Source organism: Telopea speciosissima, chromosome 9 (assembly GCF_018873765.1).
Source record: "Telopea speciosissima isolate NSW1024214 ecotype Mountain lineage chromosome 9, Tspe_v1, whole genome shotgun sequence".
In the NCBI taxonomy this organism is placed as follows: Eukaryota; Viridiplantae; Streptophyta; class Magnoliopsida; order Proteales; family Proteaceae; genus Telopea; species Telopea speciosissima.
This window is the reverse complement of record NC_057924.1, coordinates 24,558,089-24,570,575: the sequence shown is the minus strand read 5'-3', so window position 1 is coordinate 24,570,575 and position 12,487 is coordinate 24,558,089. Positions and strand designations below refer to the sequence as shown.

Sequence of the window (12,487 nt, the reverse complement as noted above, 5' to 3'; positions counted from 1 at the left end):
AGAGGGAAGCGATCAAGAGAGAGAGAAAGAGAGAGCCAAAAATGTGGGAGAGAGGGGGAGCACCCGAAACCGTCCAAGGTTCAAAACGTGGTCTCCCCCTCCATGTTTTAGATTGTTTTTATAATAAGTTTTTTTATTTATTTAAAACCCTAGTTTGAATAAACCCAAGGAGAGTCTGTTTCTCTCTCTCCTCTTTGACTTGAACCTATTTAAACTTGATGGGCTTCTAATTGGTGAAGAAGCAGAATCTAATAGGGAATGGTTAATTAATTAATTATTTTATATTTAATGGATAAATAAAAATAACACCTTATCCAATAAATTAAATAAATAAATAATTAATTAGTGAATTCCATTTATACCCTCACATAATAATTAATTACCATGTATCAACTCACCACCAATCAATATCATCATTATCGAATCTAGGGCATGTACACATGTACTGCCAAACCCCATTCCATAGAACATGTCCATATGAGAGCGTCTGTGTATGTGATTGGATCCCACAAAACACGGTACAATATTTTAAATGAAAACTACATATAATCTATCCTTATATGTAAAATATGTTTTGCAAAAATCAATTCTAAAACGGCACTGGATCTAGATTTCGATCCGACCATCCACAAACAATCTCTATCTTGATGTTCCCCAATCGAGTAGTGGTGACCGTGTTGAGTAACTCTCTCACTCACGAAATGTTTGCGCATTCCCAGAACACCGGCTTTGATTCTCTTGAATCTCAATCATTGATGATCTACAGAATGTGTTCACATTTCGCAATGATGAGGTCCTCTTGGGTACAGGGTCTCGGTGACACATGTCTATCTCATCCTACATCTAACAGTAATACATGAGGGAATCGTTGAATAAGAGTCTTCTCCAATGCACATTATGATGTGCACTCGTATTCGTATCCTGACATCAACATGTCTAGGCATACCCAATGCGACGACCATATGATAAGGGTGCCCCGCCCAAACCCTAGTCGTGACTACTATTTTAAATAAAACTTATGGACATATAATGCTCAAAAAGTTTATATCGCATGTGATAATATTAAACTAAAATATATAAAAGGTTCAATACAAAGTAAACCGGACTGAACCGAAACAAACCGGGTTTGATGGACACATAAATCCAACATGTCTATGAGTTGCTTCCATCATAGTTAGTGTATAATACACCTGAGACACATATATGAAGGACTTCCATGGTATTAGGATCGGACGGAATTCCGTATTAGGAGTGTTATAAGGTAATATTTTCAACATACGATGTTTTGGTCCATCTGTCTTTGGATCAATTGTTGAGCATGTTCCGGGCAGAATTAGAGGAAGGCTCTTTATGAAACTTGTCGCATTTTGAGTATTCTATTATATGAAAAAAGAATCAGCTCAATTGGAGTTATATAGAGAGATTTCTGCCTTTCCGGACTAAGCTGAGGTCAGTCTGCCAGACCATGTCTAAACTGGTAGATTGGACCAAGCAAGGTTGAAGTCTTACAAGTAAAGCTGAGAATGGGTTCTTTCCTCCAAAATGTGATCATTAATGATATCTCTGCTATTATGCTCTTCCCACTTAAATGTGATTCCTTATTGCCCAAGTTTGAAGATTTTGGAGTTTAAAAATGGGAAATGCTCAAAAATATAAGGAGGGGGAGGGGGGGGGGGGGAGGCTGTAAATTTAAAAATGAGATAGAAAAACAAAAATACAAACAAGCAAGCAAAGGAGATACATAATTTATGGCTGCTGTATTTGCGCTACATTCTTCTTGTATACATTGATGATCTTTTGAAGAAGGAAGCAGAAGATAGAAGGTGAAGATGAGTTATATGCTGTAGTGCTCATATTTCTGATTTCTCTGTGAAGGAGTTGCAGAAAATTGAACAAGAAAGAAGATTAATGTGTTGAATGCTGATGCTACACTATCTGAGAAGTGAGTAAATGAGAGGAACTCGTCTGCTTATTCTTCTCAAATGTGGTTACATCAAAGAAGATAACACAACACTTCACAAACCCAGTTTCATACCGCATTGGGATAGTTAATTGCTGAAATCCCTAGTCTCCATTGATGTATTAGGGGTGGGTTTGTAATCCTATTCATTTTGTATTTCCTACCAAGTGGGTGCCTATTAGTAGATTGGGGTTGTAGCCCTAGCCTTTTCTGTAGCAAGGATTGAAGTAGGGGTGGATGCTCCTAGATCATTGTAGCAATTGAAACATTGTAAGAGTATTGAGCAATATAAGAAGCTTAATCAAGGCATTGCTCCATGGACGTAGGCATCTTGGCCGAACCACGTAAAAAATTGTGTCTTTTGTGTGATTACATTTCTTTTACTTTTTGGAGTGTTTGGTTCTGGAGGACAGATGTGCATAGCCTGGCAAACCATGCCACTTTGTGCTAGCAATGTTGGGATGCACACGAATTGAATGTGATCGGTATCTGCTGCGCATGTTGACCAATTGGGTTGATAGCTTAACAGTCTGCATCATTAATTAATTTCAGTGTCAAGTATACTCGGTCAAAATTAAGGTTGGATTTTAGAAGTGTTTTTGTGCTCAGTGATTCATCCCCACCTTAGTGACAATTTGAGAACAACTTTTGGGAATTTAATGGTTTAAATTATCTAGCTAAAGAATTATCCTTCCATATTTTTAATTGGAATAAATTAAATAAAAGATAATTATGCTAGATAATGTTTCTTTTTTTATTCTACCTTTTCCCTCTTTAGTATCAAGCGAGGAATAAAAACTACCATTGCTTGTACACGTAAGGCACATGGAATTAGGAAATCCCAATTTCAGTCAAACAAGGCAACCCTTTATGGGTTTATATAAAAGCAAGCAAAGGGGGATGAGACATTCACATCTTGCCCCCCCCCCCTCCCCCTTTAGCTTGTCTTCTCTTTCCATCTCCTTGATAGTGCTCTTGAGAGAAAGGGTTTATGAAACCCAATGTCACGCCCCAAACCCGAGTAAAAGGTATGGGAGGAGGCCCGTGATAATGACTGGTCTTCCATTTCTTATACATTCTACTACAATAGAAACTAAAATCATATACGTAGTATAGTGGATAATTTAAACTTTTAACTACTTGGTAGTAACTGATAATTCAAATATCACATAATTGATATATTAAAATTTTCATTTCAGAACTCCCTAGTCACACAACATCAACTTTAACTTTCATTGTATCACTCCCCAAGGTATACATTCTCTTTATTGTGTCGTGACTTCAATGAAATCCCCATCATTTATATCCAAAATACTCCTTGTTTAATTACATATTATGTCAAAAATCACAAATAAAAGTTCTATATAGCAAGCTCTTTGACATCTAAGTGACGAGGTTGAAGTAGAGGCATGGTCGGTTTGTATTAATGTCTTCCAATAAACAAATTGGTCATTGTTTGCTTTGTATCAGACACCACCAGTTGCTCATCAATTTCACGCTTTTGGCTTGTTGTAATCCTTATTTAAGAGCCCTAATTTCCATTCTGACAGCTGATCTTGAACTCACACAATAAAATCTAAAAACTGCACAGATAAAAAAAATTTAAGTGAATTTTTGTGATCCAACTTATGATGCCATAGGCTGTGTTTGGTATGCATTCTTGAAATAGATCATGGGTCTAAAACGCATTCCTAAAGCTAGAAAAACAGAAATTTTCTCTATTCAGATTGTGTTTTATACCCAGAATCTATTCTGAGAATGCATACCAGCCTTAGTTTGTCAAATGCTTCAAAATCTCCATTGAAGTTCAGCTTAAATCAGTCTGTTTGAGGGGCTCCCAAGGACGGCAAAAATCAGGCATGTTGCTTATAGAATTCTTAGGATAAAAACCTATTTTTCTAAAAGCAAACACTATTCCTAGTTCTCCATATTTAATAACATCCAATTGCAACATAACTAAGCATACTTCAATCACAATTTTTTCTACTTTACAGTGACTGAGAGGCATTAAAGGGGAATATAGCCTTAGAGGATTGAAATTAGAAAGTGTTTCTCTCTTAGATCCTTTGAATCCAGAGAGAGTGTCCCTCTGCAAGGAGTGTCCAACCTAATTTCAAGGCCATGCCTCTAGTTAGAATATTGACTTCTTAAGCCAGCCCTCTCCCCCCCCTCCCCACCCCCAAAAAAAAAGAAAACAAAAAATAGAGAGTTTGGAATATAGTTACTTGTCTAAAACTGATACAACCTTGATACAGATTCAGCTCAAGTAAGGTAGAAATTGAGTATTAAATTCTTTGAATAGCCACCTTAACTATCATATGGTGAATCAAAGATTTAAAAACTGGTATCGGATCAGACGTATCGGCCGATCCGTATTAGTATCAACCGTGCCTGATACTGATACTTGCCCGATCTTGTATTGGTAGAATGGTTCTAACTAGGGTAAATCTGCCCAAAAGTTGATTTTCTAATCAAAATTGAGAGCAAAACCATCCAATTCAGTCCAATACAGCCGATTTGTATTGGTATTGGTATCGATAATGATACAATTTTTAAAACCATTATGTGAATAACTCTAGATCATCCTACCTCTGTTGGATCGTGAAGGATTTTCTTTCCCCCAAATTTTTCATAAACATTAAACGACCAAGGCAATACAATAACTATAAAGGTAGTAAATTCATAATCACCTTCTAATCAGGCATGGTTGCTCTCTATTGATATATTCTTGTTTCTAGAAATTTTTCCTTTGATTAAATGTAGTCCTCTCAAAACATCGTTCATGTTCATACGTTCTCTTGGCAATTCCATGGAGCACTTGACTGCAATTTCAATTATTGATGTTATGCAATCTTGCAAGTTATCTGTCATATGACTAGGACCTTCAGTTTTGTTGATAACATCCTCTTCAATTTGTTCTTCCTTGGGTAGCAGTGTTGGATCTAAAATTTGCATCACGTGTGTGGGTAAAGCTGCCTTTGCAAAGTTATGGAGATTTAAGTCATCAGTAAACATTTGATATGTTGGCCTTTTCCCAGTGAACATCTCCAATAAAAGGATCCCATAGCTAAACATGTCCCCTTGTATACTTGCTCTTCCACCCATGCCATATTCTAAAATTTAGAAACCTCTTGCTATTAGTATAAACATAAGAGAATTGCATATTTTTTCATATAATTAAGAAACTACTGTATGAAATATGGAAATTAAGAATGCCTTATTCAAAAGTAGCAAGTTACATGGTCATTTCTTCAATATGTGACATGATCTAAATTCAGTCAATTAGATTCCAGGGTCCAATGGACTCATAGTATAACCAATTCCTATTTGAAATGAATATTGATAAAAGCATGATCCAATCTAATTATGATAGAAAAGTGTGTTGATAAACTCAGTCAAATATAGAACAAGATCTGAATATCCAATAATAGTTGGATTGAAATATTAACCCTCATAAATAAGATCTTTAACTTTGGACCCTTTTTATAAATCATCAATCGGGTCATGTCTAACACCCTACACCAGATTCTGATTAGATTAGATAACAACAATTTAGTAAAAGGTAATTAGATCTACAAATCAAAGTTTGATATATTGATAACTCAAAATAAAATTGTGTAGTTTATTTGTTACCTGGAGCAGTGTAGCCAATCGATCCTTTTATCCCAATAGTACTAGTTCGATTTTGGGATGAATTGTCGTCGGGTTCTAAAAGTAGCCTCATCAAACCAAAATCACTGACATGTGCAGCCATATCACTGTCAAGTAGAATATTGCTTGGCTTCAAGTCACAATGAACAATTGTCGCATAACAGTGGTAATGAAGGTAATCCAATGCAGAAGCCACATCAATTGCAATGTTTAATCTTTGAAGAAGGCTTAAACTCCTTGAATGATTGTTTGACTCCATCGGCAAATGCAACCAATCATCCAGACTCTCATTGGGCATGAACTCATAAACAAGGGCTTTGAAATCTTTGCCTTTTGAATCAAGACTTGAACAGGAAGTTAAAATCTTGACAAGATTACGATGCCGAATGTTTCTTAATGCTTCGCACTCAGCCAAAAAGCTCTTGTAAGCTATTGGATTTTGAAGGTTGAGTACTTTGACTGCAACAATGGTTTCATCTTGGTTGATAATCCCTTTGTATACAGAACCAAAACTACCAGAACCAATGAAATTAGCTGAAGCAAATCCTCCAGTAGCTTGGAAGAGCTCTTTGTAAGAAAGCTTTAAGAATTGTTCACCGATTAATGATGTGGATTGTGGTTTACTTTTTGATCTTCTTATCCAATAAAAAGTAAGAAAGGAAAATATCAAAAGAAAAGCAAGAACCACAACGATTATCGCCAAACCTATTCTAATAGCATTGGACTTTTCTCGTTTTGTAGATCTATGTTTTTTGCATGCAGGAAGATGTAACTCCGCAATTCCTCCACAAAGCTTATCATTTCCGTTCACCAAAATTGCACTTTTATTTCCAAAGATTCCTTTTGTTGGTACCTCCCCCTCAAGACTATTGAAGGATAAATTCAAACTCCACAATGCTAAAAGATTTTGTAGATCTTTCGGGATTTGCCCTGATAAATTGTTGTGTGAGAGATCTAAATCTCGAAGCCCCTTCAAAAGAGTCAAAGATTGAGGAACGGTTCCTTCAAAGAAATTACCCCCCATATAAAGATGTTCCAAACTATTACAATCACCAATGGAGGAGGGGATTTCTCCAGATAGTCTATTTTTGGAGATATCTATTGTAGAAAGACTCTTCAAGTTACCAATTTCAATTGGTAGGGAACCAACAAGAGAATTAGAAGATAAATTGAGAGATATAGATAAGGAAGGGATAAGGAAGAGTTGTTTAGGTACTGGGCCTTGGAGGTTATTATTAGAAAAGGTTAGGTACTGTAACTGTTGACAATTTCCAATGCTGGAAGGAATGCTTCCATTCAAGTTGTTGGCATCTAAATAGAGTTCGTACAAAACAGTGAGATTGCCTATAGAAGAAGGTATATGTCCTGAAAGTCTATTTCCATCCAAGGATAATCTTTGAAGCTTTGGAAGTTTCCCTACACTAGATGGAATATTACCTTCGAGAAAGTTATTTTCCATGGACAAGAAGGTTAAGTTGACGAGATTCTCAATCCTAGTAGGAATGATTCCAGATATTTGATTCCCTCCCAAGAAAATCATTGAGAGTTGTGTTGAGAGATTGGCTTTGAAATTGGGAATGGGACCCTTAAAACCATTGTCTGTTAGGTCCAAAATCTCTAGATTTGTACAATTGACCAAAGACTTTACAAAATCTAAATCATCAGCTTCCCCTGTTCCACATTGATTTTCACTAATACTGAACCATTGAAGGTTTTGAAGATTTCCTAAGTTGTTAGGGATGGGCCCAACAAAACTGTTTGCACCAAGATCAATTAATTCAAATGTTGAAATATTGGAGATTGAACTCGGAATGCTCCCTAAGAAAAGGTTATGTGCAATTGCTAGTTTTTTGAGATTTGGAAGAGTGAGGCCAATGTCCCTTGGAAGGCTCCCATGGAGTTGGTTAAATGGAAGAGAAATCATTTCAAGAGATGAGAGATTATATAGTGAGACAGGGATCATACCAACTAGCTTGTTCAGAGAAAGTGCTAGAAAGTACAAATTTGTTAGCTGACCAAAGGATTCTGGAATGCTCCCCTGCAGTCCATTCTCACTCAAATGGATAACTCGGAGGGAGGAGATGTTCCCCAAAGAAGCTGGTATTTCTCCTGTAAAGCCGTTTTTAGTAATATAAATGATCTCCAGCTTCAACAAAGATCTAAATAGTTCAACCGGAATCTTCCCCATAAGATTGTTATAGGAGAAACGAATTTCTCTCAGACGAGTGCAATTGGCCAAGCTGGTAGGAAGTTCTCCTTCGAGAGTGTTGTTGTGGAAAACAATGTACTGTAGTCGAATCAGATTGCCGACCTCTTGGGGGATTTTGCCATGAAAGCTATTGTTTGCAATGTTGAGGAAATGAAGAAAAGTGAGATTTCCAATGGAACGAGATATATTACCTCCCAAGCCCTTACCTTGTAAATCCAAACGGATAACCCGTTGTTGATGACGATGACCACATGTGATACCTTCCCAGTTGCAGAAATGGATGGAATCGTTCCAAGAACTTAGTGCTTCATACGGGTCATAAGTTTGTTTCTTGAACTCCAACAAAGAAAGTCGATCCGTCTCGTTCTGTCGATCTAGGATCATCATCCTTCCAGTTCCACTGCCAATGACTGATTCTACTAGCCTCAGTGATGAGCTCCCAGCAAAGAGGAGAATGAAAACTAAAATAAGCTGAAGTAGTGCCATCAAGAATCAAATTTTGGGACGCCAATGAAGAACCAAAGCTTACAATTTTGAGTTGCTGTAGGGTAGGTAGCTACTCTGTTGATGTCTTTGAGAGAAAAAGTATCATATTTATAGATAGAGCTAAGAAACGACCTTAACATTCCACCAGCCATTTGTGCCATTTGTTGCATGGCATGTAGTGTACCCTGCAGGTCTAGTCAATTTGGACATATATGGATTTTATTTTTGTATGCATTACTTACCTTTGAAATTGGTGGTTGATAGCAGGTCGGTGAAAATTACCTCTCTTTTGAGTCAAATCAATCTTTAGACTAAAATCAACAAGGGGCCGTGTAACTCATGAAACTTGCTAAAGAAACCCTTACATGTTTTTTGGTATAAAACCAGGGGAAAGAAACACATTGGTACCTACGTTTTATTTGCAGACCTCTGTGAGCCAGGGATTTAGTAATCGGTATCGGATGTGGTATCAGTCTTTTTTTTGGGAATTGGGAGCCTTAGGGAGGGGGGGGGGGTTGGGACTGGGGAGGGGGTAAAGGTAACAGCCATGAGACTCGAACTCGAGACCTCCTGGTGAGCATGGGCATGAAGCGCACCACAGCTCACCAACTGCGCTAGACAGCTGTTGTTATGTGGTATCGGTCTTGACCGTTATCAATCCAATATCGATCTCGATCACCCTGTACTGATCTGGATAGGATGAATTTACCTCTATTTTTTTTTTCAAAATCTGATTTCTATACGTTTTTTACCCTTGGTTCGCATTGATCCACCGATACGGGATCAACATATAAAGGAAAAGTATCTTGCAAGTCTATAGTTTTATGCTTTTTGGCCGAAATTATCAAAACAAAAAGGAAATTTTTTTTACTGGTTTATGAATGTCTGGACGCTAAAAAAATTGTATTTTTCGACTTAAACGAATTGAAATTTGTAACTAATTAAGGTCCAAAATTGAAAGGATTAATTAATGGATTTTAAAAATTGGACAAAGTTTCCTTCCACCCATAGAGAACGACTCACTGACCTCCTGATACAGGTCATATTCAATCTTCAATGCCAGCCAGACACGTGTAACAAAGCCAAACCGAGAAACCGGCTCAAAGAAAGAAACATCCACGACCCACCTGGGTTCTCAGCCACAATCTCACCCCAAAGGCATGCGCAAGCAAACTGTACACATTGATCACCAGAGGCACAATCACTGACAAATGCTAACAACTTAGTTACTGGTCCCTGATCGGATGAACAACCTGCCTTGGAGACTACGTAACCCTAAAGGAGTAAAGGGGCATTTCGGGGAACATGACCAAAGACATATAACGGATAACAAAAGGAGCGAAAGGGGATTGAAGGAATTAGACAATTTTTCTTGCCACAAGAGGAAGGGAGACTCCGGAACCAAAGCCTCCATCTCTGGCCCCGTAACTGCTGTTTGAACCTGAGATCTGACTTAGGCATCAAAGAGACCTCCCCTGGGTATACACTCCAGGGGTGCAAACTCTCCCTATTTGATGGTTCTATTATTTTGTAGGATTGCACTAGACCGGACCAAACCAAGGAAGGAAGATCCCGGCATCAACAGATTGGCACCCACCGTGGGGCCAAGATCGGAGATTCAGTAAACAGAGGAAAAACCTTGAGGAAACTATGGCAAGCAAGACTGATGGAAGAAGAACCAGACTACAGTTGAGAAATGAAAATCTCAACTCAGAAACAACTGACCTATAGCTAAATCCCCAACCATCGATTGTTTCCCCCAACCATAGTGACAACCGTCACGACCATCTTGAGGAAATCATTCCTCAACACAATGGGGGATGGATCTTGATGCTCTGGTGATGCAGAAACAATTCACTGTCATAGGAGAAAGGCTGGAGGAAGTGATGCAAATGCTTCTATAGGGCGCGGGCCAACAAGGGAACCAAACTCATCATCATGAATGCCAACAAAACCAACTCCATGCAGAGGAAGGCGATGAATCAGACTCTAGTGGGCCTGAGAGAAATCCCCAACCACAGCAAGGAAATAATATGGATCCCCCCGGACACCCCAAACTGCTACGGATAGCCTTGGCTAACAACCAAGAACTAGGGCACCGCGGAAATCCCCCACAACCAAGAGCACCTGAGCCAGAGAATCAGCAAAATCTAGCTGAGAGAATCCAGGCTTACAATGGCAAATGGAGATGATGTAGATAAATCAATAACCCTAACAGAAAGAAACAAAGCCTCCTCTGCCAGAACGAGAGTGGATGGGGTAAAATTTTACTGAACAAAGGAGATCGGTCCCCTGATACACGTTGACATCCTAGGGCACAATCCCTCTTGCAGAAATGATGCCTTTTCAGAAAAGCATTTTAGGGGCCATCCAACAAACCATTACTTGCCTACAGCGTTCTCCCACTCGATTGAGACTACGGGGGGGAGGGGATAAGAAGGGTTAGAAAAGGCTAAAAACACTTTGCAAATTCACAACTCTACATTCAGTAGGCAGTGGCGATGAAAGTAAACAAGCAGTGCACTCAGGCACCGACAATTCCAAACGCTAGACGAAGCTGCTCCCAGAAGGGAGAAAGAAGTTACTCCCACCAACCAGCAAAAGGTTAAAAAAGAAAGAAGAAATCCTAGAAAAACTCTGAAGATAGTCCCAACCTCGGGCAAGAAGAAGTAAGGCAACAAACAAGCAAGCATCGCCAACAAAGAAGATATAAAGAAAGAAGCTTTTTTATTACGCCAAACGGCAGTGACAATTACCAAGGGGCTCAGGTCCATAAAACATTACAAAGAGGTGTGAAGCCTGTTGAAGAACGGAAGTCGCTCACCCACCGGGGAAGATGAAGCAAAAAATCCAGTTGCTCCTACCAATGCACTGGCTGCCGCATGGTTAAGATTGAGAGCCCCAGAACCTAAGCAAGTAGGTCCTTGAACTTGGAAAACCTTGGGCGCCAGTCTTGTAGAGAGAGATGTGCCCGACAAAGAGAGGGAACGCCGTGCATTGTGAATAGAATTACAATCATCTTCACGAGCAGTGCCCCCGACATGCACTCACATTTACTCCAGCACTCCAGGAAGCTCGATACTCAGAGTGGCCAGGTTTAGGCCTCCCACGAGAAGATGTGACTATTCGTCGGCTGACCCAACACCCACGGGAACCATAGTGATAGCCCCGATCAACCAACCCCACCACGTGGCTAGGTCCTACCCCCTAAGTGAATCACCATCCAGGGCAGCTCCTCAAGAGTTCCTAGTGCAGCCTAGGGCTCCCTAGAGTGTCTATGATCACCATGAAGGGCATCAAGGATAGAGGACCCAGACACACGACTCCTCCCCCTCCAAAGAGGTGATCCACGGAAGCTACCGTGGAACGACTAGGGGAGGACGCAAGCCTGGGCATAACAATAGATTATCGCGCCAGGCGCCATCTGAAGATAAAATCCAAGACTACTTCGCCATTGAAAGATAAAGTCCGAAAGAAAAATCATAGGGGAATAACCCCTAGAGAAAGAATAGCAGACATACATGAAGGTAAAACACAGCACCCTCTCCCAGACAAGCAAATGTCTCAAATAGTGCCACTCCAGAATGAGGAATTCCAAGTTAGAGCAATGGGTGCCACAAAAGGAGACGGCAAACTCCATGATGTCTATAGAAACAGGAAGACATGAAGATATGAAACTAGGTGATGAAGGAGCCATCCTTATAAAGAAGAAGGAACGGCTAAGATGAGAAGCAGACAACAACCCAGATAGAAGAAACAAACCAACACCTGAGAAGACTACAGAAAGAATAACTGTCCAAATAAAAGTAACGGTTTCCCATTGTAAGCCTCCAATAATGATGCTTCGAATGCCTCAAATAGCCACATTTTTTCAAAAAAGGCATTAATGAGGATTCACTAAAGAGGGTGGTGACTCCATGTGAAACGTCAGGCCTCCCTAAAGATTCAACACTTGGATACATGCAAGAGCAAAAACAGGGAATAAGAACTATCACTCCTGCCTTAATGATATAACCGTTATGCTTTATGTTACGAGGCGGTTACAATCTGCACTACCAAAATCGAGCCCTGGGCTAGAAAGTACCACAAGGGGGCGCACAACTCAAGACCACTCAATGGGGGAACACCCAAATCTCAAGAAGGTCCAGAAAAGAACCTGGGGCCAATACATACTACAAAAT

The 12,487-nt window shown here is 39.4% G+C and overlaps 1 protein-coding gene across 1 annotated transcript; it reads right to left on the bottom strand.

Moving 5' to 3' along the window:
- Nucleotides 1-4,657: 4,657 nt before the first annotated feature.
- On the bottom strand, nucleotides 4,658-8,306 carry LOC122638780 (LRR receptor-like serine/threonine-protein kinase EFR). Its single transcript, XM_043831629.1, has 2 exons — nucleotides 5,594-8,306; nucleotides 4,658-5,073 (listed from the first exon to the last, which is right to left on the bottom strand). The coding sequence occupies exons 1-2, from the start codon at nucleotides 8,304-8,306 to the stop codon at nucleotides 4,658-4,660; spliced, it is 3,129 nt and encodes a 1,042-aa protein (XP_043687564.1).
- Nucleotides 8,307-12,487: the final 4,181 nt, after the last annotated feature.

Bases quoted from the DNA above. Each gene is read 5' to 3' on its own strand.
- LOC122638780 (XM_043831629.1), bottom strand. From the start codon at position 8,306: ATGGCACTACTTCAGCTTATTTTAGTTTTCATTCTCCTCTTTGCTGGG. The intron at 5,074-5,593 runs GTAACAAATAAA...TCTAAATTTTAG, and splicing joins GATTGGCTACACTGCTCCAG to AATATGGCATGGGTGGAAGA.